A 16,359-nucleotide genomic window follows, 5' to 3' on the forward strand; every position below is an offset into this window, starting at 1 on the left:
AATCACCTCGTCACGCAATATTTCACGGAAGCTCAAGCGGAAGTATATCACAGGCTAAAGAAACCCTTTCCAAATGTTACTATACGTAATACAGGGTAATCCAACTATTTAACGCATGGCGATACATCGATAACAATAACAGAGGATGTGGACGAAATTCAAAATTTCCATCGCTGTCGCCCAAGCGCAGTGAAGCGAAATCTGGTGCTTGCATGTCGATGCATAAGTGAGATATCTCCTGTCATACGTGAAATGACTGATTCTGTGCATCAGCCATTTTATTTGTTAGAAGTTAACAAACGCCGTTTTGTCATAAACACAGAGAACATTTTGTCAGCGATGAAATCAAAAATATCCAAATGTCAACAATGTTCACAGATGGCCTCAGCAGTTTGAAGATTCAGCATGTTTGTACAAAGAAAAAGTTACCGGTTGGCCAAGTTTAACGGCACAAAACGTTGAAAGAATAGCACGTTGTTCGTGTGACTAAGTTGAGTCATATACAGCATCTATAAAGTTTGTAAAAATGTTTCGAACATCCTTTTAAACACTCTCGAGTTCTTATAGATTTATCGATATATGTTGTAATAGTTATACTAATTTTAAATTACCCCTTACAATCAACTGGGCAACGGCTTTGCCGCAGTGGATACACCGGTTCCCGTGAGATCACTAAAGTTAAGCGCTGTTGGGCGTGGCCGGCACTTTGATGGGTGACCATCCAGCCGCCATGTGCTATTGCCATTTTTCGGGGTGCACTCAGCCTCCTTATGCCAATTGAGGAGCTACTCGACCGAACAGTTTCGGCTTCGGTCAAGAATACCATCATAACGGCCGGGAGAGCGGTGTGCTGACCCCACGCCGCTCCCATCCTCATCCTCCTCTGAGGATGACAAGGCGGTCGGATGGTCCCGGTAGGCCACTCGTGGCCTGAAGACGGAGTGCCTTACAATCAACTACGTAAGATATTCAGATTTATTGGCGCAGTTGATATACAAGCCACGTACCAAAGTGACGTGGGTATAAGAATGCAGCCCTTAAGAGCTTTTTATTAATTTATTGTTGTTATACAGGATGGTCAGAAACAGATTCAAAATCTGTGATGCAGTTGCACGAAAGGCTGCGCTGAGAAGTAATCATTAAGAAAAAAAATATTCGAATACGTTGTTCTGTTTCCGAGTTAATTAGTATTGAAGTTAGCCAATCATGCCGTTGGGCGCGCAAATTCAAGCGGTCCGCCAGAGATAGTGTCACCACACGTGTGCTTGGTTCGGAAATGAGAGGGATACAAAAATTGGGCTTCGGATGGTAGTAACGATCGAACCAGAGCCTAAGGCTGACCAGCCCCGTGCGCTGTGAGAACAACTGACACTGGGTGTGTCTGGAGAGCCGCTTGAATTTGAGCACCCAACGGCATGACTGGCTAACTTCAATACTAATTAACTCGCAAACGGCACAACGTATCGAATTTTTTCTTAACAATTACTTCTGAGCACAACCTACCCTGTAACACCTTTACAAGATTTTCAGACTGCTTCTAACCACCGAGTATAGGGAGACTTAGAAAAGAAGGAAACTTCCGTGGCACTTTATTAGGAATACTCCAGCAAAGGGAAATATTAATTGCCTTGTCACAAGCCGGCGAAGATTACGGCAGGAGGCCGTTATTTTGTTACTGTTTGCAAAGTTCCTGTTAGCAACCCTACTGGCGAGGATTTAACGCCAGAGAGATAGCTACGTAATTTATTAATATTTGCCTTAGTGTTTTACTGACTTTGGATTTATTCCCAGTCATTTTTTTCGTTATCAAGCAGTGTGCAAGAACAAGACTACAGGAACAAAGTAGAATTGTGATGACGATACGGCACTCTCTAAGAAGAAAGAAAAGCAGGACGACAACCACACTAGTGAAAGATATGTAAAGAAGAAATTTTGCTGAACGAAATGAAGAGCTAGACGAGGAGCAAAGGAGGTGAAAATAAAAGTCAAATAACTTAAAAAAGTGTAGCCTATTTAGTAGTGCGCCAGACTCCGAAACACACACACGAGAAGATTTGCGATCCTTGGTCTGGTACAACAGCCAATTGTCCTTAGACGGTATCTCACCCTCGTTTAGGTAAGTCCTGGAATGGTTCCCGGTCATTGCTCAGGAAATATGATACATACAAATAGTTAACATTTAATGACACACAGAACAAAATTACCACTACTCATACAGAGATTGCGCACACTACTTCCTTCCCTCCTCATTAGTTGCGTGATCTACCCACCTTATCTTCAGCATTCTTCTGTAGCACCACATTTCGAAAGCTTCTATTCTCTTCTTGTCCAAACTGGTTATCGTCCATGTTTCACTTCCATACATGGCTACACTCCATACAAATACTTTCAGAAACGACTTCCTGACATTTAAATCTATACTCGATGTTAACAAATTTCTCTTCTTCAGAAAGGCTTTCCTTGCCATTGCCAGTCTACATTTTATATCCTCTCTACTTCGACCATCATCATAGGATTGGGGAGAAGAGAAGTTTGTGGCACAACTTGACAAGAAGAAGGGATCGGTTGGTAGCACATGTTTTGAGGCATCAAGGGATCACAAATTTAGCATTGGAGGGCAGCGTGGAGGGTAAAAATCGTAGAGGGAGACCAAGAGATGAATACACTAAGCAGATTCAGAAGGATGTAGGTTGCAGTAGGTACTGGGAGATGAAGAAGCTTGCACAGGATAGAGTAGCATGGAGAACTGCATCAAACCAGTCTCAGGACTGAAGACCACAACAACAACAACTTCCTTCTCTTTGGTTACCTGACGACAGAAAGCTCATCAGGCCACAGAGTTAACATTAAAATTTGCCAAATCATGAAAACAGTGGACGTCACACGATGGATAAGAGCCAAAAAAAAAAAAAAAAACAAAAAAAAAAGAGAGGTGCAGGATGTTACAGCATCAGTGTACTGGATACCTCAAATTCGAAACACCAAACAGACAGTTATTGCAAAACTCACCAAGAATCCAACTACGTGCAATATTTGCAACAACACCCAACCCACGTACTCACATAAATGTAAGACACTCCTCCTATTCCAAATAGAAACTGAGAATAGAATCAGAAGAGAAGGAGGTATATTTGGGAAAGGCCGGGAGATACGGGAAGATTTCAGTTAGATTTCATCATGGTCAGACAGATTTCGAAACCAGATAAAGATTCGGATCACAGTTTAGTAGTGATGAAGAGTACGCTGAAGTTTAAGAGATTGGTCAGAAAGATTCAATACGCAAAGAAGTGGAATACAGACGAACTAAGGAATTAAGAGTTATTCTTGAAGTTCTCCCAAGCTTCAGATACTGCAGTAAGGAATAGTTCAGTGAGCAGTTCAGCTGAAGACGAATGGACATCTCTAAAAGGGCCAATCACGAAAGTTGGAGAGAAAAACGTAGATACAAAGAAGAAACCATGAGAAACTGCGAAGAAACCATGAGTAACACAAGAAATACTTCAGCTGATCGACGAAAGAAGAAATGCAAACAATTTTCAGGGAAATTAAGGAATACAAAAATACAAGTCACAGGAATGGAATAAATTGGCAATGCAGGAAAGCTAGGGCGAAATGGTTGCATGGAAAATGTGAAGAATTCGATAAAGAAGTAAGTGTCGGAAGAACTAACTCAGCATATAGAAAACGCAAAACATCCTTCGGTGACATTAATACCTAGGGTTGCAATGAGAACTCCGCTGTCAAATGCAGAGGAGAGCGCGTATAGGTGGAAAGATTACTCTGGAGACATCCATGAGGGGGAAGACATGCCTGATGCCTTGACAGAAGAAGAAACAGGAGCCGATGTGGAAGAGTTAGGGGATCCAATATTAGAATCAGAATTTAAATGAGCTTTGGAACACTTAGATCGAATAAGACACAAGGGATAGATAATAATCCATCAGAATTTCTAAAATCATTGAGGAAAGTGGCAACAAAAGGATTACTCATGTTGGTGTATAGAATGTATGAGCCTGGCGATATACCATCTGCCTTTCGGAAAAGCATCATCCACACGATTCCGAAGACTGCAAGTAGCAACAAGTGAGAGATTTATTGCACAGTCATGATAACAGCTCATGCATTCCAGTTGCTAACAAGAATAATACGCAGAAGAATGGAAAAGAAAAATGCTGATGTGTTGTATGACTATCATTTTGGCTTTAGAAACGGAATCGGCGCCAGAGTGGCAACTCTGGCGTTGCAGTTGATAATGGAAGCAAGACTAAAGAAAAATCAAGACACGTTCACAGGATCTGCCGACCTGTGAAAAGCGTTCGTCAATATCAAATTGTTCAAGATGTTCGAAATTCTGATAAAAATAGGGGTGAGCTACAGGGAGAGATGAGTAATACGACCGATGGACGGGCCAGGAGGACTAGCCACAGAAAAGGGGCATTCCTGGCCAACAAAAGTCTACTAGAATCAAACATCGGCCTTATTTTGGAAGACAAATTTCTGAGAATCTTTTTCTGGATCACAGAATTGTATGGTAGTGAAACATGGCTACGGGAAAACTGGAATAGAAGAGAAGAGAAGCATTTGAGATGTGCAGCGACAAAGAATGTAGAAAATTAACTGGACTTACAAGGTAAGGAATGAAGAGGTTCTTCGCAGACTCGGCAAGCAAAGGAATGTACGGTAAACGCTGATAAGAAGAAGGGACAGGATGGTACGACATCTGTTAAGATATCAGGGAATAACTTACATTGTACTAAAGGGAGCTGTAGAGGTTAGGATACATCCAGCGTAGAACTGAGGACGTGGGTTGGAATCGCTGCTCTGAGATGAAGAGGATGACACGGAAGGGGAGTTCAAGGGGAGGGGGGGCATGAAACCATTCAGAAAACTGATGAATAAAACAAAGGAAAGTAGCCATCTGTCAAAGAAAGAAATACCGAGACTGCCAACTTCTTTGGTAAAAAGTCGGATACTGTAGGACAGTACTCTTTAAGCGATTTTTCCCTTCAAAGATGCCTGCATTTACTTTTCATTCGGCCGGCCGAAGTGGACGTGCGGTTCTAGGCGCTGCAGTCTGGAACCGCGAGAACGCTACGGTCGCAGGTTCGAATCCTGCCTCGGGCATGGATGTGTGTGATGTCCTTAGGTTAGTTAGGTTTAACTAGTTCTAAGTTCTAGGGGAATAATGACCTGAGAAGTTGAGTCCCATAGTGCTCAGAGCCATTTGAACCATTTGAACTTTTCAGTCAGTGGACTGGATTTCTGGAGTCTTGAATTAGGTGGAAAGTCGAGCACGGAGTTTCATGGTAACACACAGCAGTAATTAATATGACATGTGAGAATAATTCAAACGCTGAGTAACGTGGGGAAACGTTCCGCTGGTGAAGAGATTGTGGTAGGAAATTATTACCGAGGTAATAAGGTGATTCAGAGTAAATGAAACAATTACGGATAACATAAGCGCGACATTTATAAGGAATGTTAGCTTACGTCATTTACACTAAATCTCTCGGGTGTAACTGTACTCTTTAAATCAAGATGAACAGTAAACTACTTTCTATAAATATCATTTGGTAATAATCCAAAATACTTGCCCATAGTGAAGGTTTTATCGAAATAATGGTGAAGAGTGTGAGTAATAACTTCAACTGTTGGGCCTTAGACTTCATGCTTGTCAAATAAATAGTCACTTTATTACTTGCTTGACTTGGCCTAAATTATGTAACACGGAGATTCCACTACAGCTGATCATCTGAATTAATATTGCTGATGATTGTTTAAATTGAGAAATAAACTGCGTGGCTGCTCCCGTCGGGGTTCGAGTCCTCCCTCGGGCATGGGTGTGTGTGTTGTCCACAGCGTAAGTTAGTTTAAGTTAGATTAAGTAGTGCGTAAGCTTAGGGACCGATGACCTCAGCAGTTTAGTCCCATAAGATATTACCACAAAACTTTTTGTCAACGTTCGTGTTTTTAATTGTATGTGAACTCTACGACCAAAATAAAAGTAATAAAGTCTGATTGCCTTAATTAAACCGGGGGCATATAGCATCCGGAAAATATAGGGACAGGACTGGGGGCTAACATTTTTCAGAACAGTCTAATAATCACAGGGTAGAAGGAGCATCGGCGAAATAATGCTTTCCAGTAGGTAACAGGTCAGTTAGTTGTGGAGATCCTGCAACATGTCAACATTCAGCATCTTTTCTTTCAGTGACAGTCCATATCTAGTTAGTAATTAACTAGTGTTTATACAATCCCGAAGCAGCCTCTGAAGGCAGGTAGTGACCACCAAGTGGGTATATATTGAATGGGGACTGATACTGCACCAGTGTTACAAGAAAAAACATAACTCGTTGAATTAAGCTCTTCCGCTTCTCTTGGATAAGAGAGCGACAGTAACTCATGGTGAATTACTGTCGTTCTCTTCCCAATCAGACGCGGAAGAACGTAATTCTACATCTACATCTACATCCATACTCCGCAAGCCACCTGACGGTGTGTGGCGGAGGATACCTTGAGTACCTCTATCGTTTCTCCCTTCTATTCCAGTCTCGTATCGTTCGTGGAAAGAAGGATTGTCGGTATGCCTCTGTGTAGGTTCTAACCTCTTTGATTTTATCCTCATGGTCTCTTCGCGAGATATACGTAGGAGGGAGCAATCTACTGCTTGACTCCTCGGTGAAGGTATGTTCTCGAAACTTCAACAAAAGCCCGTACCGAGCTACTGAGCGTCTCTCCTGCAGAGTCTTCCACTGGAGTTTATGTATCATATCCGTAACGCTTTCGCGATTAATAAATGATCCTGTAACGAAGCGCGCTGCTCTCCGTTGGATCTTCTCTATCTCTTCTATCAACCCTATCTGGTACGGATATCACACTGCTGAGCAGTATTCAAGCAGTGGGCGAACAAGCGTACTGTAACCTACTTCCTTTGTTTTCGGATTGCGTTTCCTCGGGATTCTTCCAATGAATCTCAGTCTGGCATCTACTTTACCGACGATCAACTTCATATGATCATTCCATTTTAAATCACTCCTAATGCGTACTCCCAGATAATTTATGGAATTAACTGCTTCCAGTTGCTGACCTGGTATATTGTAGCTAAATGATAAGGGATCTTTCTTTCTATGTATTCGCAGCACATTACACTTTTCTACATTGAGATTCAATTGCCATTCCCTGCACCATGCGTCAATTCGCTGCAGATCCTCCTACATTTCAGTACAATTTTCCAGTGTTACAACCTCTCGATATACGAGAGCATCATCCGCAAAAAGCCTCAGTGAACTTCCGATGTCATCCACAAGGTGATTTATACATATTGCGAATAGCAACGGTCCTACGACACTCCCCTGCGGCACACCTGAAATCACTCTTACTTCGGAAGACTTCTCTCTATTGGGAATGACATGCTGCGTTGTGTTATCTAGGAACTCTTCAATCCAATCACACAATTGGTCTGATAGTCCATATGCTCTTACTTTGTTCATTAAACGACTGTGGGGAACTGTATCGAACGCCTTGCGGAAGTCAAGAAACACGGCATCTACCTGTGAACCCGTGTCTATTGCCCTCTGAGTCTCGTGGACGAATAGCGCGAGCTGGGTTTCACACGATCGCCTTTTTCGAAACCCATGCTGATTCCTAAAGAGTTAATTTCTAGTCTCCAGAAAAGTCATTATACTCGAACATAATACGTGTTCCAAAATTCTACATCTGATCGACGTTAGACATATAGGTCTACAGTTCTGCACATCTGTTCGACGTCCCTTCTTGAAAACGGGGATTACTGTGCCCTTTTCCAATCCTTTGGAACGCTACGCTCTTCTAGAGACCTACGGTACACCGCTGCAAGAAGGGGGGCAAAGTCCTTCGCGTACTCTGTGTAAAATCGAACTGGTATCCCATCAGGTCCAGCGGCCTTTCCTCTCTTGAGCGATTTTAATTGTTTCTCTATCCCTCTGTCGTCTATTTCGATATCTACCATTTTGTCATCTGTGCGACAATGTGCGACATGTTGGTTCTTGTAACATTTGAGCAGTATCAGTCCCTATTCAATAGGATATACACTAGGTGGTCACTACAAACCTCCGAAGGATTTTATAAGACTGTACAAACACTGCGCTGAATTTAATGTCAGAATTTGACAAGGAACTCGAAGTATTCTCAGAGTGCACAGCTCACCTCCCCCGGCCTTCAGAGATGTGACGTAGTCCTTAGCGAGCACGACGTTTTCAGGGGTGGCGGCGACCACAGCGGCGGTGTCGTCGCCTTCACCGGACACGTGCTGGTCAGGCGAGGAGGGAGGGACCTCCACGTCGGCACCTGGCCACCACACCTGTCGACAAAGCCAATGTATTCCCTTGTGTAAACGCGACACGTTTTCAGAGGATTGCCGTGAATATATCGAACAAAGGTGTCGAACAGGAGAGATGAAGCTACCAAAAATCAGAAATTAATTCACTGTATTCTTTGTGCAACTGTGTGCAAGGTGTGTATTGTTACACTTCCTAAAAAAAATAGTGAAGTATCCAGAAGACATGGTCGGATATCAATATTACTTAGTACAAACCATTTGCAAATAAATAACAGATTAGAATTGCAATTGACTGTGAGAGGCAGAACGGCCGCCGAGTGCAATATTTTTGTTCGTGATTAGCGGTGCTGCCGAGCCTGAGAGGGCATATAAGAGGCGTGAAGAGCGTCAGATGTTGACTAATAACTGTGAAGGACATGCAAATGCAGCCTGCTCGTGGAAGAAAACGTTATCGGCGCCATGACAGACTTTGAAAAGGACCTCTTGTGGATCTCCGTTTCCCCAGCTGGTAGAATGGCGCATTATCAAGAATTGTGGAGCGGTCGGATGTGACAGTAAATCGATGATCGACTACGTGGGAATGCGAGGACAGCGTACTCGTCGTCAAGATTCCGGTCGGCCATGTCTGGCCATCGAAGGGAGGATGGCGTATTGAGCACCAAACATGTTGTAAGCCCTTCCACCTGTGCCTGCCATCCGCGAACAAGTACACTACTGGCCATTAAAATTGCTACACCACGAAGATGACGTGCTACAGACGCGAAATTTAACCGACAGGAAGAAGATGCTGTGATATGCAAATGATTAGCTTTTCAGAGCATTCACACAAGGTTGGCGCCGGTGGCGACACCTACAACGCGCTGACATGAGGAAAGTTTCCATCCGATTTCTCATACACAAACAGCAGTTGACCGGCGTTGCCTGGTGAAACGTTCTTGTGATGCCTCGTGTAAGTTGGAGAAATGAGTACCATCATGTTTCCGACTTTGCTAAAGGTCGGATTGTAGCCTATCGCCATTGCGGTTTATCGCATCGCGACATTGCTGCTCGCGTTGGTCGAGATCCAGTGACTGTTAGCAGAATATGGAATCGGTGTGTTCAGGAGGGTAATACGGAACGCCGTGCTGGATCCAAACGGCCTCGTATCATTAGCAGTCGAGTTGACAGGCGTCTTATCCGCATGGCTGTAACGGATCGTGCAGCCACGTCTCGATACCTGAGTCAACAGATGGGGACGTTTGCAAGACAACAACCACCTGCACGAACAGTTCGACGACGTTTGCAGCAGCATGGACTATCAGCTCGGAGACAATGGCTGCGGTTACCCTCGACGCTGCATCGCAGACAGGAGCGCCTGTGGTGTTGTACTCAACGACGAACCTGAGTGCACGAATGGCAAAACTTCATTTTTTCGGATGAACCCAGGTTCTGTTTACAGCATCACGATGGATGGCGGCGTATGACCCGGCGTGATGGTATGGGGTGCCATTGGTTACACTTCTCGGTCACCTCTTGTTCGCATTGACGCCACTTAGAACAGTGGACGTTACATTTCAGATGTGTTACAACCCGTGGCTCTACCCTTCATTCGATCCCTGCGAAACCCTACATTTCAGCAGGATAGTGCACGACCACATGTTTCAGGTCCTGTGCGGGCCTTTCTGGATACATAAAATGTTCGACTGCTACCCTGGCTAGCACATTCTCCAGATCTCTCACCAATTGGAAACGTCTGGTCAATGGTGGCCGAGCAACTGGCTCGTCACAATACGCCAGTCACTACTCTTGATGAACTGTGGTATCGTGTTGAAGCAGTATGGGCAGCTGCACCTGTACACGCCATCCAAGCTCTGTTTGACTCAATGCCCAGGCGAATCAAAGCCGTTATTACGGCCAGAGGCGGTTGTTCTGGGTACTGATTTGTCAGGATCTATGCACCCAAATTGCGTGGAAATGTAATCACATGTCAGTTCTAGTGTAACATATTTGTCCAATGAATACCCGTTTATCGTCTGCACTTCTTCTTGGTTTAGCAATTTTAATGGCCAGTAGTGTAATTGCCTGCCTGCAAAATTCTGTGTCATCCTGCACCATTGGCTGGAGAACAGCAACAGCCAGAAACGGCAATTAGTATCGTAGGCTGATCAGCAGAAGTATCACACAAAGGCCACGAGGAGGAAATTTCTGAGAATATACGTTTGGAGCGCAGTACTACGTATGGTAGTGAAACATGGACTGTGGGAAATGTGCTGGCGCAAGCTGTCACCAGGACACCAATTTTGCCAGCTTCATAATAAGTGCCCTAATGAGTGTCTCTTTTGTTTCGATACTCGAGTACTCGAACCGGACACCTAAAAAGTATGTGTTAGGTACCTCTGCTACGGCGACGAGTTTTGGTTAGACACGACTGAAAATTTAGATTCTATTGAACTCAGTGATTTACCAAAACTGAGGAAAAATGGGTGCCATATTACAATTAATTTTTGCTCGTTTGGTTAATAGTATGGCACTAAAACAGCACAAAGTAAGAATATAAATTTAATTTGTCATAATAAAAGAGCTACAGATTGGTGTTCGAAGAAAAATTTGTATATCTTAATTTTAATTCAAAAAGGTCTCGAACATAACCCAACAACAAATGGACTATCAATTGGACAGAACACGTGCACACGTGGAACTGCCAGAAATTTCCTTTCCTAACGTATGAAAATTTTTAAAGTTAGTTACAAAACATGGAAAATCTGTAAATAAATTCCTAACAAAAAAGTTTCTCCAAAAAGTAGCAATAGACAATGTGGTAGGATTCTGATGTTGTATGAATAGCATCCAAAGACACTACAAACATACTTTTTTATCTGTGGTTGTAATTACTATCGAAATATGTTGAGCTGATAAAGCTGTAAATGCAAAATATTCAAAGCATGAAGATTTTCCTCGTTGCGAAAATCAGCAGAACAGATTGGGAAATCCATTACCGCGATCAGCTAACTGAAATCCATTATATACTTGTACGATGTTACTGTGTATATGAGGATGATTTACTCGTTTAGGATGTGAGGCATGGTGACGTATGTGCAGGTCAGAAGAAAGAAGATAGAATGCTTTCTTTTGAGGTAATAGTTTAAATTATAGAGTTTCTTTTTGAATAACTGCCTACGTTAAACATCATTATGTTATTAACCATCAAATTTATAAATTTTTATATACAATTTTAAGTAATAATCGTAAGACAACTTCAGTGACGAGGGATGCCCTAGATTTAAGTAGAGAATAATAACAGGTTACGTTTATGTTAGCATTGAATACGATACTCAAACATTCTATGTAAGTTATTTTACACAGTCTAAGCTTTGATTCCTCTTTTGTCAGCACAGCTTAACGCAGTGCCATATTAACACCGTGTTTCAGCAGATGCCACTAGCTGCTCTGTCGAAGGTTTCTCAGAGAGATGTTTATTTACGTTTCTTTTCTATTTTTGATAAAGTAGAATTATTAAGTTTTTTTGGAGCTGGTAATCGAACACACTCGGTGTACTTTACACACCAATATGTTATTAACATCGTAAAAACTTTTGTCACTGCCTGTATGCATAAGATACCATCCTTGTGAGGAAAATAAATTATTATTAAGGGACAAACACATAATTCCCGCAATATATGAGGTTTCAGATGCTTTTGGCCACACGTAAACGTATGTTCGTCCTTACCCGCGATGCAGAGGAGAACGTGATGAGCGTGAAGTTATCTTGCGGGCGCAGCTCGTCCAGGATGGAGACCATGGCCTGCCTCAGCTGGTCTATCTTGCGGCCGCCCATCGACCCACTCACGTCCAGCACGAACACGACGTACTTGGGCAGCGGCGGCAGGTCCGCCGGCGAGTAGAAGTGCACGAAGTAGCCGTCATCACTAACCTGCTCAGAGGAAATATGACAACTGCGGCACAACGACATGGCAGTACTAAGTAATAGCCTGGAAAAGCAACGTTATCCATATGAGAAAGATCTGGTGGCCACAGCGAAAGGAGAGCCAAGATAAAAGTAACCGAGTGCCGTTAGGAATGAAGCAACGTATAACAGAGTAGGCAGTGTCATGCAACAGCGGAAAGGTCCTCCGACGTTGTAAAAGAGAAACGTACATATCTGACTGGTGTCTGTTCTGTCGGACATGTCCGCACAACAGATGCCACTCAGATATCTACGTTTATGAAAGAAGAGGGGCAAGCGTCCTCAACGTTTGTTTCAGTGCGGATGCACAAATATCATCCCAACTCCTACGGAAATTAAGATTTGAAGAGGGATGCTGCACTGCAGCGTGCAATATATTCGAAATTTTACTCGGTCAGGGACCGCGTCCACGCGTTCGAAGCGGTTGCTGTTCAAGAATCAGTACGAGATCCTCACTCTCCCGCGGTGCAGGGGCGGTTTAGGCTTGTACCATGTCCCTGGCAAAGCGATAGCCCTTTTTGTCAGCTCTCAAAGGTGCTGTGGCGCCGTTGTCCCACGTTGCTCGCCAGCCTGTTGCTGGAAGCCCTTGCACCACGCTCTCTCTCGGCCCGTATCTAGCTTTCAGACATCCTATCGTCCTTCTTTTACATCCGCCATTTTTCCTCGAACTGCTATGTCCGTACTGCGACACTGCCAACGCGCCTCGTGTCTATGTGAACTACAGCTTTCTTCACCAAGAGAGGACGCAGAATGTGGTTGACGGAAAGCATCCCCACGTCGACTGGAGTGCATCTGGCGAACGCTATGCGCTCCTTGTATTGCCTCTGACGTCCAGTCTACATGTTACCTTACGGTGAATTAGAAGCAAGTATACCGATTATGCCTTCACGGGATTCACCTTTACGGACTCAGGATACTTCACACAAACGACGACGAGCTCCTTGAAGTGGATTTGAGGACACGCAGTTCACTACTTGTTTGCTATCGGCGAGAAAAAGACCTTCAATTTCGGGAATTCCTTAATGAATAACATTGTGCAGTTGTCATCAACCCCAAATACAGACTGTTTTCTTTGTAGTGTTTTTCTTAACTCGCTCCGAAGTTAGGGTGTAAGTGATCCATGCCTTTTTTTACTCTTGCTATGTAATGTTCGTCCCCGAGAAAATATGAATCGATAGCCCCACTCAGTGTCCGAATTGGTGTTGCCTCCTCCTCGCGATGCCGGTTTCCTGTTACGCGTGGCGATGTTAACGAAACAATAGCAAAAAATACAAAACCGCTAGTGAATTGTGGTGCGGATATCTTGCTGTTAATTGATATTTATTCGATGCAGCCAAATGACACGATCTCTTGAAGTCAACAAATTATGCAAAAATGTTCGCGACATCGCCTACCGTAACTCTAGCTACAAGTATGCACAAAAATGACTAGTGATGTGAAGTAATTTCAAAGTCCCTAAACTTTGTCTTAATTACTGAATAACTTAAACAGTTTCATCATACATGACGTAATGTTTTCCAGACTAAATACGAGCCAAGTCTACCTTCCCATCAGTCGCTAAATTTTAGCTTTAGAATTTCGACAGTTTTCATGCAAACTGCGGCCCTTTCCTACTGAATAGCACGCCGTCAATTGTTTCATAAACCTTTAAATTCTCTGTTAATTAGAAATAGAATTAATAAATCAAATTTATGAGGATATTTATCCTTTACTCAACATTTGTGGCCGTGGCCTATTAAGTTTAATGTTCTCACGATGAATTTTCACTCTTGAGCGACGAGTGCACTGATTAGAAACTTCATGGAAATGAAAACTATGTGGCGGTCCTCGTGTCTTAAGAGCGGCACCTGTCGCAGGTAGGTGTTCTACCGACTGAGCACTACTCTCGACTCGCCCTCACAGCTTTACTTCCTCGAGTATCTCTCTCATAAATATCCTGCGGCACTAGAACTTCTGGAAGAAAAGACCTGGCGTAAAAGTAGCCTATGCGATTGTTTCCAAGATGAGTTTCCATTCTGCAGCGTTGAGAGGTTTGTCAGAGCTCTACTCGGACTCGAGTCCCGCTCTGGCGCACAGTTTTAATCTGCCATGAAATTTCAAATCAGTGTACATTCCGGCCCAAATCCGATCGGGGACCTACAATTTTTATCCTGGAATCCGAACCACAAGTCCTGGCGAATTTTCACATCATTATTAAGCGAAGTTTCATATCAGTGCGCACTCCGCTGCAGAGTGAAAATGTCATTCCGTAAGCGAAGCCTAGGTTAAATACTGGTCTGCAATATTTCGTGCTCCGACTGAAATTCGACCTCTTGATCTTTCGGCTTCCAGGGAAGGTCTTACCATTAGATGATTATGCCCCATTCATAGCGTTAAACCACCCAGGGGCTCATGGTTCTATCATGAGCGTGTGCACGGCACCCACAGGACCCCGAGCTTTTGCAGCACGTTCTTCCCTTCTGGGCTGCATTTCCTTCCCCATCCCCCCTCACTCCCCATCCTTGCTCTTTCCGTGCTGCTCCCTCCTACCTCTCTCACAGTGTTCGTGATTACGTCGACCTTGCTATCCATATGATTTCCTGTATCCCTTGCAGTTTTGTTGCCCATGTCTTTTCTCTTTCCTTGCTGACGTCCTTGGTCTCCATTTGGGGTTGGGCCTCCACTTCTAAATTTTCTGTCTGCAGTGTGAGCCATTCGGGGAAGAACTTCTTTCCTTGGTTCCGCTCCTCCCTTCCTTCCCCTCTTCCTTCCTTGCGGTAGCCCCCCCCCCCCCTCTACCCTGCAATGTCACCAACATGTGTAACCAATCCGTGTGGTGGGGATGTTACGTACTCATCTAGCTGAGTCCCCTGACAATACAGCTATCGCACTTTTAATACCTGAGTTGTTTACTCCCCGTGTATGCCCAGAAGTGGTTGCTTATCATTCTGGAGCGTTGTAACTCCCAGCAACAGCCACCATACCAGATGGTGCTTGCTGAGGCTGTGGGGGCCCCATGGGGAGAGCCTCTGATCGGAGTGGATGTATGAGGGCCGAAGGTTTGAATATGAAACGTATAAGCTCCAAAAATCTGGCCATTCTTCTACAGCCATCTCTTCGAATGGTAACAGATCATTGAATGCTCCTTTCTTATGACCCTTCCCTGACTAGGCTCGCCGGATTGGGATGAAACAGTTCCCGCTACCTGGTCTGCTTTAGGATGGACGGGACCACCACAAACTTTTTTTCTTTTTTTAAGTAAAATATCGAAGCGCAGTCTCTCAATAAGATGGTTTCCCTGTTGACCAAAACTTGCCACCCAGTCTGCAGCTTTCGTACTTGTGGTCGTCTTGGCGATATCCCGTGTCCATTATACCCCACCAGTCACTGAATATGGTCCACTTTTTTTCATAGGAATTGAGGCGTAGCGCCGTATAACGATCCTGCCTTGGAGGCAGGGAGATGTGTCTAAGAGCTGGATAGTGACAGATGGTGGTGCGAGACTGGACGCGCACGTAGTTTATGTGTCAGCCGATAGAGGACAATATTGGATAGGGGACTGATCTAATTTCGATTGTGCCCACTGGAGTGCACTAAAGTAATAGAACGTTTTTCATAAACTTTTCTAGTATTTTCATAAAATGTTATTATGTCATTTTGTGTATGTAAAATGTTATAAATGTGATTTAGCCGTATGAATGATGCGTGAGTGTGGTTTAAGGTTAATATGAAGATAATTGTTTAACGAGTTATCTAGTAGGATTTAGTGTGGGAACATCTCAAAGAAGTATGGATATGAACAAAGGGGATTTTTGTAGAATAGGTTTGCAAAGTAAGTTTATGGTAAAGGGAAAGTTAATTCAGGTATAAATAACAATAATAAATATGCATAAACAAAGCTTCAGCATATTAGACAATTACGTCGGTAAAAGTTGTAGTCGTTAGATTTACTATTTTGCGATTGGTTATTGATGAAAAGCGCGGACTGACGCGGGATAATGTTGTTTTGCTATTGGCTGTTGAGTAAATTGACCAATGGTAAAGCAATATTCTTCGCGCGCCTTTCTCTGCTGGTAGAGAAGACAGAGTATTCTAGAGAAGGGTCGAAGCCTAGCCATGA

At 43.6% G+C, this 16,359-nt stretch overlaps 1 protein-coding gene across 2 annotated transcripts in view; it reads right to left on the minus strand.

Annotated features, from left to right (window-relative positions):
- LOC126261577 (inter-alpha-trypsin inhibitor heavy chain H4-like) overlaps nucleotides 1-16,359 on the minus strand; it is a 148,699-nt gene that overhangs the window by 85,504 nt on the left and 46,836 nt on the right. For both annotated transcript variants that reach the window (XM_049958553.1, XM_049958552.1), the window contains exons 7-8: nucleotides 12,024-12,227; nucleotides 8,185-8,338 (exon numbers count right to left, since the gene is read on the minus strand). In XM_049958553.1, coding sequence (XP_049814510.1) covers nucleotides 8,185-8,338; nucleotides 12,024-12,227 — 358 coding nt within the window. The remainder of the gene's footprint in view (nucleotides 1-8,184; nucleotides 8,339-12,023; nucleotides 12,228-16,359) is intronic.

This window comes from Schistocerca nitens, chromosome 1 (genome assembly GCF_023898315.1).
Source record: "Schistocerca nitens isolate TAMUIC-IGC-003100 chromosome 1, iqSchNite1.1, whole genome shotgun sequence".
NCBI classification, from domain to species: domain Eukaryota; kingdom Metazoa; phylum Arthropoda; class Insecta; order Orthoptera; family Acrididae; genus Schistocerca; species Schistocerca nitens.